Source organism: Corvus kubaryi, unplaced genomic scaffold (genome assembly GCF_017639235.1).
Source record: "Corvus kubaryi isolate FWS band 111438036 unplaced genomic scaffold, C.kubaryi_AGA036_p1.0 37334, whole genome shotgun sequence".
NCBI classification, from domain to species: domain Eukaryota; kingdom Metazoa; phylum Chordata; class Aves; order Passeriformes; family Corvidae; genus Corvus; species Corvus kubaryi.
In genome coordinates, this window is record NW_024581108.1 from 14,155,560 (window position 1) to 14,179,777 (window position 24,218).

Genomic DNA, 24,218 nt, shown 5'->3' on the forward strand with positions numbered 1-24,218 from the left:
TAATTGTTTTTAGTGGTGTTTTTATATGCCATTGAGTAATAGTTTGTCCACACCCTGGCTTTTATCTAAGGAACTGCTTGCACAGCGATTGTGCTGATAATAACCTCTAATACAGCTGTGGTCACTTAATTAAACGATTTGGAAGCTTATTTTAGGTGACATTTAAAATTGAAATTTCAAGTACGTTATTCTATCATGTTCTCTCTTGGTATTGTTCAGTAAAATACTGTATTCAAGGAAATCCATGAAATTACAATTCAAAGACTGTGATAAGAGTGGATTATTTTTGTACCATTTTTAGCTCTCATTACAATTTTTGTTGCAAGACTAAGTCTACAGATCGAGTATAAAGTATATCAAGCTTTAAATTCAGTGATAAGTCATTGTTAGGACAGAGAATTTTGTGATAACACAGGCAGTAGATTAATCCACTCTGATGACAGGCTTGCTAGTCTATGAGGAACGGAACACAGAGCAAGATTTATCCATTGCATTGACAAGGACAGTGAGGGGAATGGGAAATGGAACAAAATTAGTCCATTTGCATGACAGCCTAAGACTATAATCATATGGTTCCACTCAAATCCTACAGTAATGGAACATAAAGAAAAAAGCATGAACAAGGCACATCATTTTAAACTATATTGTACTCATCAACCTTTCCAGTGTCTGCAGAAAACATAATCAGGGAAGAAAAATTAATTTCATTCTGCTAAATTGCACTGTAAATACAGATGGGATACAACAGAATTGTTCAAACTTATTCATGTGGCTTTCATACGTTGGGATAAATGCTTTCTGCTCTGTATTCACTAAGATGAGACTATCAGACTAAATCCCCAGCTTGCATAAAGCAGCATAGTTCCCTTGACTTCAGTGAACTCAAAATCTCAAAATCTCCAAGGAAACCCTCTTCTTGATAGGGAGGCTTCAAAAATACTGAAATAAAAGATAGTTCAAGATACCTAGGGGAGAATTTTTTAAAATGAAGATTGACAAACAATGTGAAATATAGAATAGCAAATGTATATGTTCATCTTCCACAACCCTGTAGCTCTCTGAAACACACTGAAACTTCTCACGGTCATCTATTTATGCAACCAGATGTTTCTAGGATCATGGCTTTGAGGCTGTAGGAAAGGGCTTTGTGAGCTGAAGTCCAGCATATCATCATTTGAACTAATTAAAGCAACTGTGACGAGTGTAAGGGTTATAACATATCTACTATATAATGCATGTAGCATAAATCTATAGTTGGTTTATTCTTTAAGAAATTAAACTGCAAACTAAAGCATAGGCACCAAGTAATTATGATGTCATTACTGGAAAGCTCTTAAATGCTTTGGCTGAAGGTCAAAGTCACAATTACATTAATTTAGTCATGAACCTTTGCACTTTCTCATCTAAACAATGGAATCTCATTTTAATTTCCTTTCTTTTTCCACTTTAAATACAGGCATTTCTGTGAAGGAAGTTGCATATGACTATCTGCACGTCTCCTTTCCTGCAATCTTATGAAAAAAGCTGTATCATATGGTGGAATCAGCACTGACTGTGCCACATACATACAGCAGCAGTGTGTTTTGAAAATATTTTAAATATTTAATCTGAAAACATCTGATTTAGTAAGCAAAGACTTCAGTGTATTGGTGAAAGCAGTTCATGAATAGACTTATCGTATTCCAGTTCTTTTAAAGAACAACTCCTATAGCCATGCATGAGCAAAATTTCCACTAAATTTAGCTTGCAGGCAGGAGTTTATTCAGGAAATGCCTGCCACACCTGGGTGTTCACACACAGAACTGCATATGACTAAGACAAACACATATTTCTTGCTCTTTAAGTACTGCAAACTATTCCATCCTGGTTTTGTCATTATACTAATGCGTGGAGCAGACCTTCAAACAGTTTAGGCTAATCACCCAAAAGGCCAAATTGTCCACTGTGAGTGTGTGTGTGTGACACTGTGTTCACGTGAAGCTAAATGTGGAACATGGATTTGAATTTACTGAAGAGGCTCTTTTCCTTATATGTACATTTAACAGAGTATTGATACCATTTTAAAAGAATAAGGAATAAAGGATGGGGGCAATCAAATTAAACTGCTCACCAGATACCTCCATTCTACCTTCTCTTGGCATTTGGCAGAAAAATCAATTTAACCACTTGGCTACAACATTTCTCATGCACTGTGTCACAGTACTGTAGATTCCCTGCCTCATTCACAAGCCTTGCTTCTGTTTCTCTCTTTTTAGCATCTACATGGATTCCAAAGATAACCTTGATCTAGGTTAGCGCTGCTGTGCAACCCATAACAGAATTTCTAACAGACTGGATGGGTTCTTAACTGCTATTATAAAAATAGCTCATTGTTTTATGGTCTTGATTTATGATACATCTCATTATGTTGTTTCAGAAATGCACAGGGTAATGTTTAAAAAGGAGCTGTGCTTGATGCAAGCAGTGCAACCTCTGCTGTACGGGTGAGGGAGGCTCTTGCTTCTTGAAATGGTGAAGGTGGCCAGGGACCCACGAGGGGTGGTGACCTGCCCAAAGCTTTGTCTGGGTGTGCAGCTGCAGAGCAGAGCAGGGCCCATGGCCAGCAGCCTGCACATGGCTCAGCTGACCATGGCCAGGCAGGACCAATGCTGGCAGCGAGTCCATGATGCCCTACCAGACAGGACTGGACCAGGATGCCAGGATGCATGGAATAGCCAATCCATAAGCCGAACTAGCTGAAAATATGGTCAGGAGCCCATGCAGATGGCAACAGAAGGCTGGTCGGGTCTGCAGGTCTTTGCTTGTAGTTGGATGAATGCCAGTGCAGATGTTGGAGGGGATGTGTCAGAAATGCAGTTCTCTCCTCATTTGCCTTGTGTCAGATTGTCTCTTCATGAGAAAGGGATAGGTCTTTCAAAATATACTCTTAGCTTCTGGGATTCTGTCCCCTCTCCAGAGATATCTCCTCTACTCCTGAAACACGAGTTTTGTCTAGAAATATGCAGGTGGAGATTTTTGGAGGGATTATTTGCATATGGGAATAAAATGTGAATCTTCTGTATGCATTCACACTAGTAAAGCTTTAGCACTCAGTTGTTTGCAAAAAGTGAACAAGGGCTAGTCACGAATGCTGTGGAAATGGAATTTGCTTTTAACTTCAAATGAATATTCATGAATAATTTCCTCCGCTATTTGCTCACCAGTCATATTTAATGATATGGGAAATTGAATGAATAACAAGGTGCTGAAATTTGCTGACAATACACAATTATCTAAGTTAATATAAACCGAGGAGCAAAGTAAGGAATTTCAGGAGGAGCTAGTTAAAACCTGAGTGACTGACTAACAAGATACCAGATGAAGTTCACTGCAGACAGGTACAAGATAATGAGCACTGTAAGAAATCATTTAAACTACTTATATGTATTGATGGGGTCTGAATTAGCTCTAACCTCTGGGTTAGGATGGATGCACAATCCAGCAGCAGTGAGGAAGGAAAAGTGCTGTAAGCCAGGGGGGAGGGTAAGTCCAGATCAGAAATATCTCTTCAGTCTTACTGCAGCCATGAGCAGGGCTCATGTAAAATAGAAATAGTGACCTCTAGATGTGTATGAAGAATTCCAAGCTAAGAAAAAAATAATAATGGCTATGATTATTTATAATTATTTATTTATAATTAATTTCTCATTTTGGGGAGGAAATTACATCAATTTAAGCTAAAAGGCAACTCTGAAAGGACAGAGACAAACAACTCCAGATGAAATGGCAGGCACATGTGAGAAAGGGTCTGAAGGATGCAAGTTAAACTTGCAAGTTTACTTTCAAAGTCAAGAGAGCATCAAGAGCACCAGTGTGCTCAAAATATGCGATTCTGTGAGGGGCCTATTTTGAGTTTCTTCAAGACATGCCACGATCCAATGCCTAGCACGAGAACAGACAGAGAGGTTTAGCAATGAGTTATTAGGCTTATATTAAGGTGTTAACCATTTCAGCATACTTCAGGCTTTAATTTTAAACTGCTTCAACAGGACTTGCCAGTGCTCAGCCATCAGTGCCCCAACACCAGAGAAATGTGACCTTGTACCATGAGTGAGGGAGAACATGGCTCTAAGCCACTGGCTCAAACAAAAAAGTCTGAACTTTTCCATTGCTGTTACTAACTCTCTGCTGTGAGTACTGGGGTCCAGAGAAAGCCCTTTCTGGAGTCAGTTCACATGAAGAACATACCTAACCAAGTGACTGGTAAGACAGAAAAGCAGGGTTGCCTGAGGACCTGTTCCTCCTGTTCATGCTCTCTCTCAAAGCATTATCTATGCTGTCATTGAATGGAGAGGCTTCACTTACACTCTGTGTGCTACAGCCAACTTTTCTCCAAACATTACAACTTCCCAGCAAATTCCCATGTTCCTGAAGGCTTCAAGGAAGGAGATGATATCACAGAGAAGGACTGTTACAGAATAATTGTTTTATTGGCCCATGCACCACAGAGTACTTTTTGCCTAGGAAGGGGTAATGCAAAAAGTCAGTGATTATATGATTGTTGTTTGTAATGCAGATGTTTGGGTTTGACTTAAAGCACTCTTGGCAGCTCATAGGATGAACTTTTCACTCTCAGTCCTAAATGATCATTCATTATTTTCCTCTTCTGAGTATTATTTCATCTCCTGTCATGGTCCTCAAGCATTTTTCCTTCTGCAAGGGTTCTCAGATAGGAAATGCACAAATTCTTGAGGAGTCACTGGGAGAAAGGATGAAGAGATGCAGCTGGAGTAAAGTGGTAAGGAAGGAAAGAGGGCAGGGGGAAGAGGGTCCTGGCCTTGGCAGGACTGGGAGAAGTGAGGCAGAACATGACAGCAGCAGAGCGCCAGAAATTTTATGAGCTGTTATCCAGGACATCTGTAACTGTGAGGGACTGAGAGGATGGAAAAGAGCATCTTCTTTCCAGTATTGAGAATACCTCATTTTGACCACAGTCCTGTCCATCCCTGTGGCCAGATCTAGCTGGCCACACCTCCTCCTCCGGTCCCTTTGACCCTCATTTCTGCAAGATACAACCCCAAGGCACACCAAGGTTCCTGGGAAGTGCAGGACCAAATCCTGATATCCTCTTTTAGACTCTAGTCATTCTTCAATAGACATGGAGGTTAATTGGTAAGGACCCAAACCCGTGTCATAATTTAAACATTTTTCAGAGTGTTACATGAAGAGAAAAAATTCAATGTGTCTTTTGTGGGATATTGCTCTGCTGGGAGATTGACTGTAGTGTTTTGAGGGTAAACACCTGGACAGACCAGGACAGGGACTGCCAGTCTAGGACTCTGTGGTAGGCAAACGAGAAGTGTCAGAACTCTTCTCCAATGTGAAAAACACAAAGATGTAATTGTGGGCCTGTAGGACCCAGTCTGGTTTCCCGCTGGTTAAGATGTTATCCCTGTAAGAGCCCTTCACTTCTGATGCTCTGGTATAAAATGAGTTTGTTAAAAGAAACTGGTAGTCTGGCATTTCATTGGTGTAATTATTCATGGAGTTCACTCTACCCCTCCTGCAGAGATGTGACTATTGTTACAATTTCACTGTAGCATGACCAGGAGAACACAAACAGACATGGAAACTGAATTACTTTATCCATTTTAGCTGTGGGGATCTTTATACTCAATGTGTATATCTCTGCTGTATTTTAGCAGATGCAGAAACAGAGCCCAATTTCAGGGCAGTTAATCTGGCTTTCAGAAACAATGTATTCACTTTAAATTCCCTTATTTCATGACTTCATCCAAGGTGAAACAAAAGGAAGAAAGGAACTGGCTCTGAGCACTGAAATGTGCCATTTCCTTCAGATGGACCTAGCTACGCAGATTTAGGAGGATGTGTGCATGCATATGTTTATGTGAGTTTGTGTGTTTATTGCTTCAGAATTGCCTAGAGTTACATCATCCCAAGAGATCTATTCAGCCCTGTATGCTCAGATGGAATATGATGTTTGCACATAAAATGATAAGGATTTGTAAAGCACTCAGACAGGAAGGTGAGGTGAGACAGTTATAAAACAGATGCTGACACTACTTTTGAGCTGGAGTCCTCTGAGATAGGCTGCCCTGTGATTGACTAGTCTGTGTTTGACAAATACTTTCCATGGATTTTTTTTATTTGAAAATAATTTTAACCAATAATGGAAATTCATTATTTTGCTCTGACATTTAAGTACATTTTCAATTGTATCCAGATTTAAGTGACTAGAAGAAAAAACCCTATAATTGTTCTAGTGACAAGGATAAATGAAACATTTCTGAAGTATTATAAAGACCATCTAAATTCTTGAAGTGATAGGACTTGATTTGAAACCAATAAATAAATTTGATATAAAAAAAACACAGCAAGCATGAGAGGAAAAGCTTTATCCAATGCATTTGTGCATCTTCTGTCTGTTTTACATCATAGTTTTCTTTTGGCAGAAAACTTGATGACTGAAGAGAACAGTCATTTGTCAAAAAAAAGCAACGACTGAAAGATCATGATCATAATTTTATTATTGGCATTAAATATTTATTATCCCAATTCAGTAACTGATACATGTACGTGCTTATGTGATAGAGATAAATATGTGTGTGCATGCACATGCCTTTGGCTGTTCTGCACATACAGGGTGGATTATACCACAGCACACTGTGATGGGTGAGATACTGGCATTTGAGGGTGCTGAAAATACACAGAACACACCACCAAGGAGGCTGAAGATGTATAAACCCTATCTGGAGCATTCAGGATGTCTCAATCTGATACACCCTCTCACCATCTCCTTTAGGATGACCTGTTGTGGTCTGAAAGTGGGGCCAGCAACCTACGGCAAACTGCAAATTTGGTGAGATTCTTTCTTGTGTATTCAGCTAGCAGTCCAAATTTGATCACATCAAACTAATCAATATCTTTAATACATTAGATCATGCTTCTGCTCATTTAAGAAAACACTCCCAATACTAGTACTGTTCAGTTTTTGCTCCTTTGTTGGCACTATAGGCAGTTTCTGGAATGAAAGCAGTGCTCTGTATTTATCTATATTTATCTTTTGAAAGCTACCTAAGACTGAGCTCTAGGAAGCCATCAGCTGTGCATATTAGTTTCATAACATTGTTTGCACAATCAACATCCCAATTACCTTTAAAAAATGAATAAATATGTTTTTTCATGATGCAAAGCTTGGAAAATATCCAATAATTTATAAAAGCAGGCTGATGTCTTCCTATCAGGTCACCAGCAAAAAAACAAACTTGAGAATTCTACAGTCACACATAAGATGTTGTAATCACAGTGATCAATAATCAGAAATGTGGGGTTTGAAGTCAAGCATGTTAACCTGTGTTATTCATTTACTTATATCCATTTACTTATGCCTTCTTAACTCAGTCTTGCAAAGATAAATGAGCTCATTTATAAAATGAGCAGCACATTTAAGTATAGAACTGGGGCTTTGCTCTCCATATATAAGAATGGAAAGACTGCCTTTTGAAATATTTCCACAAACTATTTATTTTTACTGTTTCTTAATGAGGGATTCTGCAGTACTGACATTCCACATCCTGGTCCCCATTTTACTTAGTTTAGACATATTCTCCACTCTCTCAGGAATATGCACATTTGTGCATATCCCTCCTCCCTGCCTATAAAGACGGGCACCCATCAATACTTCAGTTTTGTGACGCCTCAATATTTTTTTCTCAGCATTTTTTGAAATTTTTGACAGCACAAATTTGAAAGTGTCTGCTTTTTCATGTGTTCACCCGCTCATCTCTACTTGTTTAACTCCCATCCCTGTATGCCAATAGATATTATCAGTAAATCCTCCTGGTTTAATCTCCAAAATGTTTCAGAAATCTCTTCGTTCCTCTTCATTCTCCCCATAAAATCTTTGTCAAGTCCATCCTTCTTCACATCCATTCCTATTGCGACCTTGCTGTCTTCAGCCTCTAAATGACACTCACATTAGCCAGTTTTTAAAGTAGTGTAATGCAAAAGTAATCCACTGCTCCCAGTATTGAGATCTCATTAAGATATTCCTAAATCCCTCTTCTTCACTGTCTCCCTATTGCCTTCTAAATCTGATCGAAGCTGCTCTTATCACCCAGAGTTGCTCTTCACCTAGCCTACCTTCTCCTGTCCTTGCTCTGTTCTTCCACATCTTTCTTCCTTATGTGCTCCCTCCTCACCCATTGCCAGTCACAGTGTAAACCACTTGCCAATTAGACCTGTGCACTGCCTTCCATGTCATCCATTATACCTGTGAGTGCAGTGAGCAGTTCAACAACACCATTCCAGATGGAAAATATCCTGATGTGATTGGCATAGACCCCTTTATAAGTTTGAATCAATGACTAGTGAAAAGGTGTTATTGAGTGCTTTTCTAAAAAAAGAAAAGGAGGCATTTGTCTTCCAATAGTAAGATTATGCTGTTTCTTTCTGAGTCATGCACAATTTTTTCTGTGTCCTTAGGCGTTGAATCAGAAAAGGAATTAAAGTTGTTACGATAAATTTACTTTCACTGAGGTTGCGAAATTGCTCTCCAACCAGCCTATCTGGACACCCCTCGCAGAAAGCTGATGTTTAGACAAATTTGAAATATATATCTCTGACGTTTAAAAAATATGTTTCCTGCTCTTAAGACCTGAATCTTAGGTTGTAACTTCTTGCTTTCTTGCTTAATGTTAAAATCTTTTTGTGGCTTTTGTCGAGGCGGACATAAAAGCACACGCTAGTTGTAATCCATAGTCAAGAGAGGTAGAAAGATTTTTTATTTTCTCTACTCCTATACCTCTTCACAATGACTGTGGCCTAATTGAGATTGGCTGCTTAGCAAACAATGACAAGGATGTCTAAGAAACAATGACCACTCAAGCAGTAAAACAATCAGCTCTGCAAGCAAAAGTATAGTTGCTACATATTATCCACAAGTTCTTCCTTGTGCACTCTTCATGTCCCATAACAAGAACATCCTCCCCTTGTGTCAAGAACATCTTCTCTTGTTGATTATCTTGGCTTCCTCTGTGGGTTTTACTGAAGCTGCAAAATGTCACTGTAACAGTCTCACAGGTAAATTCTGACTGGTTTCGGGTCTGACTCTGTGAGACCCCCAGACCAGCTGTCAGTCTCATCATCTTTTATCTTGATTTTGGGGAGTAAAAAGACATATTTTCTGCATTATAGGTTTTCAGCCCCTATTAGTCCACTGAAGTTTAGCAGCAGGATCTGTAAGTTAGTACACACCAGCTGAGCTTACAGTACAGCACATGCCAGCACAAGGACAGGACGTGCGGATCAAAGTTGTCCTTAGGTCAGCTGATTTTCTGTTCCTCTGTGTCTCCATGCATTAGATTACGGGAAAACGTAACAAAACAAACCGATTCCTGGTCCCTTCCTCTCTTACCCTTTAAGTTCTCCCCCCATCACAAAGTCAAACAGAAGGGAAAAAGGTCTTCCTACACCTGGACCCTTTGTTCATTATTCTGCAGTTCATCAGAAATTAACATCCGGTTCCTGGAGCTTCCTCTCTCTTTGCCAAGGTGCTCCAGAGGTACTTTGTGCCAACCAGACACCTACGTGCTACTTCTACATGCCTCACACCTCCCTGGCTTGAGTAGATTAACCCACTGAACTTCAGCCAGCAGTGATCATGAGGCTGGAAAATGGTGGTGAGCAAATAGATACTAAAAAGTTTACAAAAAAATGTTGCCACATCTAGAGATAATTCCCAAGAGCAGACTGACGCTTTCCCATCACCAAAATCCCAGCCTCAAAACTTTTTAGTCAGACATGATATGTTTTGTCACAGTGACATTCCACAGCCTCATGTGTTTTACTTACCTTAGAGGGATTCTCCACTCTCCCAGCAGCATGGCTGTTTGTGCATGTCCCTCAGCTTGCATCTATAAGGACAGGCACATTTCATTGTTTGTTTTACAATGCTTCAACATGAGAGTCATCACCTCCAGGAAGCTGGGAAAAGGCTGTAGGCACATTGTCCATGGCAAGATTAGAGAAAATATTGCCATATCAAGCATGATATAAGTACATGCTGAAGTGTCATTAGGATGTCTTAATGAGAACAAAACTGCTCTCATGTCAAGCACAAAGACATGCCAAAGGCTATATTGAATATGTCCTATTACGCAACCCATGAACTCATAGAAATTTGGTCTCCTTCAGTTCCCGAGTTTCCTGCCTCTTTCCTCCCTGTCTATGTCTTTGTTTTCCTCACAAAGCCGAGTTCAGAGATTTCCTGTACCTCCCTCACATTCCATTAACCTTAAAGCAACATTGCTTGACTGTAGTAAAGATCCATCTCATAACTGAAGACAGCAGTAAGAGCAACAGAAGTTAGCCAAGACTGATTCCAAACAAAGAGTCTCAGGGCTAACATATACTCATGTCAGCAGGAAAAAGGTGGAAGGAAACATGTAGACCGTTACCTCTGAGCTCATAAACACTGAGCAAGTTACTATTCTCCTCCACCTCCTCCTCACCCTCCCTCATCTGCTCCACCTGCTCCATTCTGCTGCTGCTGCTCCTGTACTGCCAGCAGGCTGCAGTCACCCTTTCCAGCTGCACCCTCCCCCTGCCCCAGCCACTTCCCAAACAGCTCCATGCTCCTCTAACCTCCTCACCCCTCTGATATCCTCTGCAAGACACAGCCTCTTGCTTCCCTTTTACTTTCTCATTGTTTTCCCATTTGCCAGAAGACCAGGTCCTCAGCCTCTCCTGACCCTTCCTGTCCTACCTGTGAGCCTCAGGAACTTTTGGAAGCGTAAGGCTTGGGACAAAGGGCAGTGTCAGGGCTGCCCCTGCACCAGGACACCACTTTCCTGATAGGCATATGTGCGTATTTTGCACACGGTCAGATATTTTAAAGCGGGAAGGTTTTTCTGGGACACAGGGGCTCTGCACCAGGCACGGCACAGCAACAGCATCACCAATGAAACTGCTTCCATTCCTAGGTAGGTGAAATCTCTGTCTCTGGGGAGCGTGTGGCAGGTGAGAATGGAGTGGGATCTGGCAAGGAGAAATTATTATATCGGGGATGGTTGAAAGCTGCTGGATACACAGGACTGGAAGTCCCTGTAGCTTTGATCAGTTCTGCTACTGGATTTGGTAATTGTATGGTTAGTACCATCCCACAGCCAAACCCCAAAACACCTGTCTATCTCACTGTGGCTTTTGTACTGAAAAAGACAGGAACTTTGTGGGTTTCTGTGCATTTGGTTTTGGGTTTTTTTTCCTTATCTCTCTCCATCTGCTTGGGAAATTTTCGGATTTCACATGCTGAAAACAGTAAAATGACAACAGAATCCCACAGGTTTCTGTTTTAATCCCTGTGGAAGATCTCTCTTCTCAGAAACATAGAGAAAATGTGAAATTTGTTGACCACTAAGTTGACTTGGATTATATATAATTATTTTAAAATTGTCTGTAATTTTCAGTCTTTTGAATTTTTCATGAAGTCTTAATTTGTCCAAGAGAACAGCATCTCAGTGAGATTTCATGAGGCTATGAAACTGTAACATTAGGCTAGCAAATATCCAGAATAACATTTAGGTAGGGAAAAGCAGAACTGCAGGGGAAGATAGCATTCAGTAGGATCTCTGTGTTCTGCAACTTTCACTATGTTCTGCTAAAAATTTATAAACTACAAAGTAAAAAACTTACTTTCCCTTCTGAGTTAAATGCCTCATATCTTATCTGTTGGGTGTGTGTGATAGTACAGTGATCTGTAAGCTTTCTCAAAATAAGAGATTCCTTTTTTTCTTTGTATTGAAAACCATATACATTCATACAATGGGAAAGTAGTTATGGTATTTTAAGAGATTAAATTTAAGTAATTTGCCACACCATAAATAACTTTTGAGCTGCGCTGTCATAATGCTGTAAATATGTGATATTTCATCTTGATCTACCAGACCATGCCTATGTGTTAGCTACAGAAGTATGGGAGTGTTTATAAAAATAAAAAGTCTGCTATGCGGAACCCTCTTTGGTATTTTTCCCTCGGAGGTGTAGGGCAGTTTGGATTATGCTCAATACATAATTCAGAGTGCAAATAAATGCTTGTGCTTTACTGGAAACTACTAGAGAGCTTTGAAAGCCATCCAAATGTTTCCCCTAGATCACTGAGTAACTTCTAAGCTGTTTACCAATTTTATACTGGTTAAGAACACACTAGAGTTCTTTATCTACCGTGTCTGGTGTTTTACCACAGAAACCCCTGTAGCTGGTGGCTCTTCCCTATCATGCAGTACAGCTGAGTCTGTGATGTTAAGTTTACTGGAATACACCCATTTTGTGGAAACCTTTGGCTCAGAGCTCAGAATAAAGTTTTTAGACAATGAAAATAAGTCTGATTTTCCTTTGTTTCAGTTCTGATTTCCAGTCTGCTGGACTATGGCTGCACTTCTCCAAGCTGCAACATGACGTGCCACAAAGACGCCAGGTGTGAAGTTCAGGGTGGGACAACAGGCTGCTATTGTTCCCAAGGATACACAGGAAATGGCATAACAGTGTGTAAAGGTAAACAGATTTTACCTATATGTTTTTTGTTATATGCTCGCTTGGAAAACTTACTCAAGAGCCCACTAGTTCAAGGATTAAACTTTATGTCACAACAGTGTCGTACACTAACATGCTTTCAAAGACAAAAACGTTACCATTTTCTGAGAAATTGTCCCATTTACTCTCAGCCTAGTGTTTTGATACAGCATGCTATGCATCTCAGTTGTGTATGACCTGTTTTCCAGCTTTCCTTTTCCATGAGAGTTGATAATGCATCTTTGCTGATTTACCTTCAGCAATTTCCCCTGTGACTCAGGATTTCTGAAGCTTATGGCTGTTGTGGTGGCTACTGCACAGCCCTCAGCTCCCTGCCCCACACACACAGCACTTGGCCACTCTTCCCAGCAGCTGATCACCATCAAATAACAGCTCCTGGACTGCTCTAGAAAACCAAGGAGGTGTGTATGCCGCAGAGACATGCCAGTGTTGATTTTTCTACTACAGCTTCTTGCTAGAGAAATATGCCAGAAATCCTATTAAGGGATCTGCTTTTGGATGACTCTATCTTTCATCCAAAGAAAAGGATGTTTTTCCTACCTTCATTTTTGAGTTTTCTTCTACTATGAATGTCTCTAATACTTATTTTCACTGTTAGGTATGGTTATGTCCAGCTGCAGATAGGCTGAAATTCATATGAATCTTGTCAGTTTTCAGTACCCTGAGAAGTAGTTATGAGTAGCAACCATCTACCAGGTCAGTTTTTGTGTTTCAAGCGTTTTGGGAAATTTAGCAGTTACTGCTTAGCAGGAACATTTTGGTTTGGTATGAGTACAGGAAAGCAGCCGACAGGTATTTTGGATTTTTATAGCTCATTTGCCATGCTGTGCTTGGAAGTATGTTTAGGAAAATTTAGAAATGCAAAGGCATTTTTCTAAGAAACATGTCTACCCTTTTATGAGCTGGTAATGTTTAAACAGAAGTATAGATAGCTAAAATAATAAAAAATAAATCAAAAAATCATAGAATAATTTATTTTGGAAGAGACTTCTGGAGGTCATCTCATCCAGCTCCCCTCTCAGAGCAGATTAAACTTAGAGCAGGTGTCTTAGAGCTTTGGCCAGCTGAGTTTTGAGTATCTCCAAGGATGAAACCTGCACATCTCTGGGCCATTGTTTCAGTTTCTGACCACCATAATTGTGAAAACATTTTTTCTGATGTCTGGTTGAGGTTTTTTGTTTGCAGCTTGTAAATGTTCCTTCCCATGTGCACTTACCACATTTCTAATAATAGCTTAGCTTCATCTCCTCCATAAGCCCTCGTGACTTCCCATTAGATAGTGTAGGCAGCATTATTATTTGCCCTTTGCCTTCCCTTCTAAAGTCTGAACAAACATTGTTCTGTCAGTTTCTTATTTGCATCAAGTTTGATGTAGTTTCTAAACATATTTCTTGAATTTAGTGTTATCTTTGCCCTGATAGGTTAATCATTATTTGTCTATCAAGCTGTTCAAAAGAAATTAAGAAATGGCCTTCACAACACTGGTTTTGCTCTTGCACTAGTTCAGTTTTAGTACCATGAAAAAGTCAGCTGATTTGAACGACAAGTGCACATCATGTTTGCAGACTCAAGGGCCTACATTTGTGAATAATGCAGAGAAAGAAGAAAACCAAGTCAATTTTAGCAATACTACCTGGAATAAATCAAACTAGCATTTACTTACCTAGTATCATCTGGCACCCACTACATTGTCTGTACTGGTCTAGAAAGTCTTTGATCATGAATCATCAATGAAATTTGCAGTAAATATACCTGGTTTTCTCACTGCCATGACTGATGTTCTTAAATCCCTCCATTATATATGTACCCATTATAATGTTATTAAATCCAAATTTGTGAGCACAGATTTATCTTACCTTCCATGCTTTTTTTTCCTCATACAGTACCTTTTCTTACTTTCTCTTTTATCTGTATTTTCTTACAGAAATCTACATTCAAATTTCATAAATACATTTATTGAGCACTTAAAGAAAATTCAGTGCAGTGAAATATGCATTCACAAATCTTGTTAATCCATTAATTTTTTATTAAGGATTATACCCAGTGTTTGAAAACTCAGTCTTTAAAATAAAATTTCCAATGTCAGTCCAGGCGAACAAGATACTAGATGTATTTGTGGCGCTTTGCAGTTAAGTGGCAATGGTTTGAAGCAAGCCTCATGTCAGGAGACCAACATTTTCTCTGGTAAAATACCTCAACAGCCACAAAAGTCACTTACCCTCCAGCAAAGCAGCAAAGTTTATATCAGAACTGTGTGGCTGCTGGCCCTGAAAGAGAGACAATGTTTCTCTAGGGCAGCATGTAACACGGTGCATTATTAATATTGTGCAGTAGTCCTCTAATGGCATAAAAAAGTAACCAGAATTTTAATTGGGTAGGTTCTATAAAGGATTAGAAATATAGGCTACACCCTATCATAAATAGTTTAAAGCTGTGAAAACGTAAAGCAAAGCCTCAGTTGTTTAATGATGTATGAGATCTTGCTGTTCTGTGTGGCGAAAGCAGCAGGTGTATCTGCTGTTCTAGAGATAGCTACCCATTTTTATTCAGTTAATAATCTTGGGCTTTTACAATGATAGTGCAGTCACCTTCAAAGGAGATCATCAATTATGTGCTAATACAGGCATTTTCTAAAGAGCCTATATAGTGCATTGTGTTTACATATTTGCCCTTTTAGTTATTTAGCTGGGTTGTCAGAGTCATAATTGCTGCCAAAAACATTAGTAATTTTGCATAACTTAGATCCAGCTTCTTCATTGTGCTTATCCTGGTAGACAATTAAAGCAGAACAGTCATTGTTTTGAGACTTCATTCTGAAACAAGCAATTCAAATTCTTTCTCCTTATAAACGTGTTGAACAGAAAGTGTTAGTTTTCAGGTTAGTCCTCTTAAACTTTCATAGCTGAAAAACTCTTCATTTTTATTTATAGCTACATTCTTACAGTTTTTGAAAGGTTTACATTTGTTTCTCTATTTTCACTTGCTTGTAACACCTCTTAAATACTTGTAAAAGTTATTTCTTTGCTAGCCCTGTCTTTTCAATGTGACACACTTAGACATTTTCCCTTGGGTTTTCTGTGCTGCAAAAGGCAATAATGCCCTCTTACATTTATTTCCTAGCACCATTATTGATGAATCATGAATCACTGATGTCAACATACCTTAGGAATGGGGTTTGTTAGTTTTGACTTTGCTCCCTTTGCCAGCTGGCTAAGTGACTGCAGAGAGCTCAAGATTATTGGATTTGCTGTGTATAGATAAAAACACATAGATATGAATTTAATTTCCTGGTGTCAAAGTCATGGCTTTTAAAATAATTATCCTCTTACAATCTTTCCCACAAGATTTCAACCACTTTAAATTAGGTCATGTTTTGGACTTTCTGAAGGCATACTTTGGCCACTCTAACAAAAAGCTAATCCTCTTCATAATCTCATTGTCTTCAGCAAGAATATGTGCAGGAATGCACATAGTCAGGAGAATAACTGATTGTGGTATCTGGCCTCTTTTATATATTGGAATTATAGCCTACATAGCAATAAATTCCCTCTGTACAGGATCTTCCAGAAAGCCATAAATGAGTCACCTTGTCAAGCTTTACACCTCTGAGGTACAAAATACTATCCCAGTCTTTTTACATTTTTTTTGTATTTATATTCCTTGCTTTATGTAGTATTAGATGAGAGAGAATGACCTCTGATAGCACATCTATTTGCTTTTTAGGACTGTTCTTGGGCAGATGTGTATTCTGTACGTAATGCATGAGGCTTTAGCTTGACAATACCACACACCTAATTGAAGTAACATGGGCTAAAGCTCTTGGCATAAAAAATAAAGATATATCCAGAAGCAACTGATTTATAGACAAGTTAACTTCCTCTCATGCAAAAATGCCACAGATTTTTTACAGATAAATAGAATATATTTGCCATAGTTGTAAATGCATTTCTTTATATAAAAAGAGTTGGACATATAAATTAGGTGTTGTTCATAATTCCAGCTTTCTTCCAAAAGAAAATTAAAGGAAACAAACAAAATTTCAGATCCTTTAGAAAAGATAGGGGTAGAAGTAAAACTTCATAGAAGCCAATATTTTATTTTTAAAACAAAGGGGAAAATGAGTTGGCATCAGTGATGCTTTCCTAAGCAGCTCTGCTGTTTCAATGCTGGCTGCTTCTTGATTGCTGACTGCCAATTTGCTGCTTTGCTGGCACACTGCAGGAAATTAAAGTAAACAGTGTGATCACAGTGTTTACTTTAACTTTGTAAAATACGGAAGGAAAATGAAGCAGTGCTGTTTGTTCCAGGAGGGTAGGCAGGCAAGCAGGAAAAGCCTGAACACAATATCCCTCCCAGATATCCCTACACAATATTCCCTTGTAAATGTCACTTGCAAATTACACTGCAAGATTAATCAGTCTTACTTGTAAAATAGTTACAGCTCTTCCAGAAATATTGAGCGGGGTCTTAGGCTGTCAGGGAAACTTTCTGTTGGAGCAAGGCAGTAGCTCTGTTTCTGAAGTGCAGTGTGGGAGGATTTATCATTGTACAGAGGTAAAAAATACCTCAGTGCAAAGTGGTGTTTTGTATCAAAATACAAAATCCCTGTTAGAACACAGGGCAATTTGTATAAATCCAGCTGAATCAAATTGAAAGCATGCTCAATATCTGAACACAAACATATTTTCTTGTTTTATGGAGGATCAGACAACCAACTCTCTGGCTTTTGCCAGCTATAAAAAGGAGTTTTCCTGTAAGACCTCAGTTCCTTGTTCTAACGTGATATTGCTGAGTCCCACCATTGACTTTTATTGCAGTCACTGAATTTGTTTGGATTCACTGGTGTCACTGTTACCATCCTGCAGCACCCAATTTGTGTATTGTTTTGAGGGATTTTTGCTTTCAAATTAAAATGACCCTGTAAAGCCACTGTGTATAATCATTTTATTCTACCCAGAAGTGCTCTTCAATAGAAAATTATCTAATTCAAGTGCTGGTTCACTAAAGGAGAATTTTTTTTTTTTTTTTTTTGTTACCAGCAGGCATACATCACTGGATGTCACTTCTGTGTTTACCAAATAGTCTGAAATCACTGATATGGAAGATCCAATCCACACACTTCCTAAATTTATTTCACCGCTATCAGTTACCACAAGCAATAAAAAGGCAAATTGCAGCTGCTCTAACATAGCACAGCAGGAGAAAGATATGCCTTAGCCAAATGCTAATAACAGGGCTCAACTCAGCGTGTGACAGCTTGGAAAACTTGGAATGTGCTATACAGGGGGCCAAAGATTCCCAGCCCTTCTGACATACTCCTTACCATTTTTCCTTTCCCCTTCTCCTCCTGCATCTCCTAATCTCTGCTGCTTTGCCTCTATATTCTGCTGGAGCTTTTACATGGTTTCGGGGTGGAGCGTGGTAAAAACAGTGTGGGCTGTGTGAAAGAGCAGGAGTCACCTTTGAATTCAGAATTCCTACTGCAGGTTTAGGTGTCTGGCATTTTGGTTATCCCAAGATTTGTTAGGAGGCACCTCCCTGTTTGTTGCATATTTAGGTATTATATTTAACTAAGCCTGTGGCCTCAGGGTTCCTCTTCAGGGGACAGAATGTTTTCTTCCCTTATGTCTTCTTTGGTGATAATGTAGCTGGATGTTTTTTCACTTCTCTTGAAGTGCAGAGATTGACTGCTGAGCTGTGAGATGTTACCCAGCTGAGTTATCTCAATTTCACATTCCAGATTAAAACTGTAGGCAAATCATGGAATTGAAATTCTGGACAAATTAACTGGGAGGATTTGATTTGCTGGTGCATGACAGTCCACTTGCCTAGGAAAGTGCTGGTGTTAATGTTAACTCAGCAGGTTCCTGGCCATTTGGGGACCTACAGCTTTATGTATGGCTTTTGCCTTTTCATGTGCAAGATGTCACACTTTTCTTGGAATTTGGGAAGGGCTTGATGTCTGTGATGTCTGTAGGTTGCAGGGGACTAACCAGCTGCTGTATGGTTGCCTTCCAGCCACAAAGGATGGAGTTATGTTTATGTTCCTGAAAATAACCCTTGGCTAATAGCATTAGTCAAAACAGCTTCTGTAGCCTTGAATTTACTTTTGATAGCTACTATTTAAATTATATTTTAGTTGAATTTTTTTGAGAGTAGTTCAGGCCTTTGAAAGGGGAGCATGTGTTACAACAGTGCCTGGTGATGCATGAGAACATGAGTCAGAAAGAAAGCAGTGCAGGATGTCTGCAGTCATACAACCCTGTTGAATAAGGCATGGTGGAGGCTGTCTCACTCCAATTGTCTTACCTCTGTACATGGCTGAGTCCAAGACATTTTGACTCAAAACATTTTTTTGCATCCAAAGTGTCAAATCCGGTTTTCTCTCTCATATGAAAAAATCCCTCCCTGTTTCCCACCCAAATGAGAGAGGATCTTCAGAGGGTTAGCTCTTCTCCCTACTGCCAGAAAACACAGTTCACCTGGGCCGAAGACACAGCCCACAATAACCATTTGTAAGATTGACACTAACTTTAAGAAGCCTTAGACAAAGTCCATTTCAGGGACTTTTTAGATAGACTCATTACATCCACAAATTGGAACCAAAAAAAAAAGACCCCTCTATTTTTTTCATGTCTTTTGTTTACATTTTCTTGAAATGGTACTTTGAGCATGACTAAAATGCAGTAATGCATTTTTGAAAGGACCAGAAAGAAACACAACTTCCTTTTGTTATATCTTTAATCGTATCCAGACTCTCTTTTCAATTAGTCCTGTTAGTATCTAAAAAGAGTTTTTAAAATGTGTGTAGATGATGTGGTAGAAAAAAGTTATTTATCTCTCTCAAAAATTTACCCAAACTTTTAGACTGATCGTCTGCACTTGGATGGTTTCTTACTTGTTTAATTCAAAATGTGTTTTAACCCTTGCCAAATAATGCTAATTTCCTTTCTTGAGAAAATACTCCTTTCATCCTGCTTTATGTACTAGGAATCAATATGTTACAAGTTTAGAGGATGTGGGAAAATTCATTTAAGGAGCTTTAAACTTATTATGTCAGAGTTTGCTTACTCTCTGTTTACCAGAGATATGATTCCCTTCCTGTGTCTCTAACATCTGAAGTAGTCCCAGGAGATCCAACAGTAACAATATGTTCTTCTCACTTGCTGGTTTGAAGTAAAAGGATGAAAAGTATTTCCTGAACATGTCTACTCATACATGTATATTAAATACACAAGGCCATGTACACAGGGAGCTGTGTATAGGTAGGCATGTGAATAAAAAGCAGACTTTTCTATGAAAAAAATGTAAGGCAATCTCAAAATTGTCAGTTTTACTCATTCTGTGGTTGTATAGACAAAATTAGCTTTTGCTAAGGAAAGACCAGGACTTATTGTAAAGAAATTGCTTCCATGCATTCCATTTCCTTGAGACTTCTCAATCCAGACTTGCCCATGGTAGGGGCTGCTGCAGCCATCAGGCTCTGAGCTGCCTTTGGGGCTATGAAGTCAGTGTCACCCACAGAAGAAGGGATGTATCATCAGGAATTACACACATAAAAGATTATGTCATTTCTGCACAGCTATGCTGATTTACGTATAATATCCCACTAATCTTGTACACTCATTTAACTTTTTTCTCTCTGACTCTATACTGAACTCATAGAGTTCAATTGCAGAAAAGTGTTCCTCTTAGGATTTTGGGGGTTTTGCCTTTTTTTAAATTGTTGGGTTTTATTTTCTTCTGCCAGAACATACCGGTCAGGAGTGGTGAAGTTGTATGTAACCACATTTGAAATGTGTAATTTATCCAGGATGATATGCTGGTGCACAATTTTTCTGTGTATGACTGTGAAAAATTGCCGACTGAGCTGTTGGCAGACAGAATATCAAACCCAGCTCAGCCCTGTGTGTATGAAAGAGTTTAAGAAGGTAATTGACACTTTGGGCCTCTATTTGCCAAAGAAAGAGATAATGACGTTCTCCAAGAAGATTAGAATCTAACCAAACATTGTGCTCTAAATATAGAGCACAAAGACAGGTGATGTTTGTGAAAATGCTGCTGGGCTGCAGGAGAAGAAGGGGGATGAAGGACTTCAATTTTGTACTGTATATTTTTTAGGTACACAGATTTAATTTAGAGATTGTGGCTTGAAAATGAAATTTACAGTATGTGTGTTTTTTGGTGATAAGAAATTGATTTTGTGACCTTGGTACACACTAATTGAAATATCTGGCACTGTGTTTTGCTGAGGTTAAAGAAAGCCATACATGCCTGGAACCACATTCTTCTTTCACCTTGAACTGTGCGGTTAATCGCAGCCCCAATCACAGGCAGGAAGGAAGCTGCAGTTCCACTGGGGTACAAGGAAGCTGAATAATCTCTGCTCATTGTCTAAGGGATAGCTTGTTGTGTGATTACTTCTGGCTGGGTTTAGGAGATTCACAATTGCTTTAAAATGGAGAATTCTGGTGGAATTAACATTCAGGGAGCACCAGAGGCCAGAGCCTCACCAGCTGCGGTACCACAGCCAGAGCAGACACACTGAGGCGCAGGGGGTTCTCCTTCCACCTGCCCATCACAAACCTGGCTGCTCCTTTAGGGCTGAGACAGCTCTGTCCTGTGCTCTTTGCCACTGTGCCAGGATGGGAAACAGGGGAAAGCTTCTCTGGCTGTGCTCTGCTGTGTGCTGTTCCAGCAGCAGGGACCGCTCTGCCCCCGGACTGCTCCTCCTGTGTATCCTCCTGCTCAAAAGGCGGGTTGCAGCATTAAGGAACAGCAGCGATGTCCCAAGGGACTCCACTGGTGGAGTTTTAATATGTCTGCTTCATTTAACTGGGTTTCTGTCTTAGCTTGGACATGTACAGCTGTGACACTCTGAGGTTGTCTATAAACTAGTCTGGCAGGGTGTCCCTTTATTTTGCTTACTACTTAATGTTACACATTTGTTAGGTTGGCACAGGACCTTGTTTTTCAAAAGGGAAAATGAAAGCTCCTGAAAAGCCTTGACAATAAACGGTTATTTGTTCAGAACAGCCAAGTCTAATCTTTGTTTATGTTACTAGGCTTCGTGTAATGTTGTTGCAATAAAGAAAAATAGTTCTTCAGGATATGCACCGGCTTTTATGTTTTATTTGTAATGAAAGCTATGCACATAGGCAGCAATCTACATAAGTTACAGTGAGGGAGAGCATAAGCTTGGGTGGTGACTTGCATGTTTATATATTTACATTTTATTTGCAGCAAAGTGTCTGAATCTCAATTTTAAAAAATGTGAAATTAGTCTGAGGTATTGCAGGTTTCATTCCCAGAATTTTACCAGTGGAAGACTAAGAGAAAAGGTGAGTTCATCCTGCACTAGGAGACCACTGCTTCTCTCCTGCCCCATCTGTGCAGATGAGCTGTGGGTCCATTCCCACAACCATTGTCCTGTCTTCTCATGTTCAGTCCCCAGCTGGGACAGGGTACGGTAATCTTCACTGCCCTCCAACATTATAGTGGGTTTTGGGTATCCCCAAAGCTCAAAAGGGCTGAGGGTAACACAGCTTTGTCTCACAGTTTGCATCGGGAGTGTCATGGGGGGCAGGGAGCTATGGCAGCAATAATCTATGCATCACATGACAGTCTTCATCACTGATCCCTGTAACATCAGAGGCCCTAAAGACATGCCAGAGAAACTTCAGGATGTTGGCATGGACTGAAAGAGAAGTTCAGCTAAGCTCTGCAGGCTGAAATAGGAACTCTGAGTCCTGCATTTGTTCCTTGTGGTGATGGGAAAGGAGTAGGTGGAAAATTGTATTATGATGAAGGCTTTGCCTTACATTTTCTCTTGAATAAATCATTTTCATGGGTAGTATTGATCCTGAGGAAGCTCTACCTTTCCGAAATCAGCCTGTAAGGAGTTCAGAAGGGAGAGGAAGCTGGAGGTACTCAGACGAACAGTTTCAGGCCCTTTGTTCCTATCCAAAGTGTTCCATTATTTAGAGCTATGATGAAGCATGCATCAATTCATAAATATGACCACTGTGCAATACAAAAATATCAGTATTTCTCTCCCATTGTGTAAGGGATATCTGGTGCATACAGAAAGACTTTCGTCTCCTTAGCTACCACAGAGAAAATGGGAAAGGCAAATAGCCTTCAAAAGTGACTTGAAAACAGAGATGAGAAGTTTCTAAAACTTAACACAGCTTTTCATCTGAGCAGATCAAAATAGAAACTGTGCAGGGTGACAGTTGTAAACGATGCAGAACTACAATTTGGCTTCTTTTTCAGTGTTGTCATGCAAATCTTGGTATGGTGATTCCGTAACTCTTTCATCATACTCAGCTCCATGGTTAAGACCTAGGAAACTCTTAGTAAAGCTGTCTTTAGAAAATGAGGTCACTTCAGGGATGTATTATATGACACCACTGGTCTCACAGAAGTCAAATATTTAGTCCTAGGTGTGTCAGGACACAGCAGTGGGGTACACAAGTGTTGAGCTCCATTGGTATCATTTTGCACACAAGGCCTGAGATTTAAGTGGATGTCAAAGGAGAGACTGGGATAATATTTACACAGCTGTAGACTGCAGAAAAAAAGAACTGCTAACTGAACTTTTTGTATTTCCTCTTGAATAAACAGGTAGTATGTTAATTCCACCAAATGCTTCTTGTTTGAGTGGAGGGATGTGCTAAAAAACCTCTGGGCTTTATTCTCTATTCTCAGAGAAAGATAGTGCAGCTTCATTAGCTCCAAACTGCTCTTGAAACTCAAGTTTTGGTCTTAGACTGATGACCATTAAGAAAACTTTTAGCCTGGCAATGGCATGTTACCCTCAAGGAATGCCATGCAGACAGCAACATTCCATTTTGAGCTTGATATTCAAGCTAGTAAGGAGTCTGTGCCGCAATATGGACATCTGGCTTCGAGTGCTGCAAGAGAAATCCAAGAGCACAGCTATTGCTGCTTTCACTGGCAGCATGGTAAAAATAGACCTGCTGCCTGTGTTCTTGCAGCAGCAAGCAGTGGCAAGAGCACAGATGAGTACAGTAAGGTATTTTATTATAGTTTCCTGCAGAAGGGGTGATGCTGATGACATTCCTCCAGCAGGGAGGTAGGTGACTTACGTTTGGGTCTTGCTAGTCACAATGGCTGTAGGACACAAAGCCACAGTTAGGGATGGATTTTCCAAAGAAATATATGTTGAGCACTTTTGAACTGTCTGGCTCTATCGGAGGTGCCTAAAGGAGGACTGGGTTGTTTCAAAAGAATACTCCCAGCTGTGGATGCCAAGCAATTGAAAATCTGTCCCTGAAGTGCCTTTTATTTTCCTATCATCTGATGGCAGTTTGGGCTTTTGATTGATTTATTTCTTTATTTTTAACTGTAAAGACCTTTTAATTAGGGAGAGGAGCTATGTGAATGAGTTGGAGCTGCTGGTGGTAGCAGCTCCTTGCCATTAGAGATTGGGTCATTAAATAAGTAGATAATATCCTCCTTATTGAGAAGATTTAGAAAATCATAAGGACTTTGCATTATTAGAGTGCTTAGCATTCACAAATGGACTAAAAAACCCCATAATGGCAATTTTCATTAGCTGCAATGCATGTGGAGGCTTCTTTTCTTTCTTTGAACAGCCAAGCACT

The 24,218-nt window shown here is 39.7% G+C and overlaps 1 protein-coding gene across 4 annotated transcripts in view; it reads left to right on the forward strand.

Moving 5' to 3' along the window:
• The first annotated feature begins 10,361 nt into the window (after positions 1-10,361).
• ADGRL4 (adhesion G protein-coupled receptor L4) overlaps positions 10,362-24,218 on the forward strand; it is a 74,786-nt gene continuing 60,929 nt past the window's right edge. Inside the window, exons 1-2 of one of the 4 annotated variants that reach the window (XM_042030392.1) lie at positions 10,362-10,982; positions 12,400-12,549. In XM_042030392.1, coding sequence (XP_041886326.1) covers positions 10,862-10,982; positions 12,400-12,549 — 271 coding nt within the window. In that variant the 5' untranslated portion in view covers positions 10,362-10,861. Of the gene's footprint in view, positions 10,983-12,399; positions 12,550-24,218 lie in introns of those variants that run through there. The other 3 variants (XM_042030391.1, XM_042030390.1, XM_042030393.1) reach the window with 3 other exon arrangements.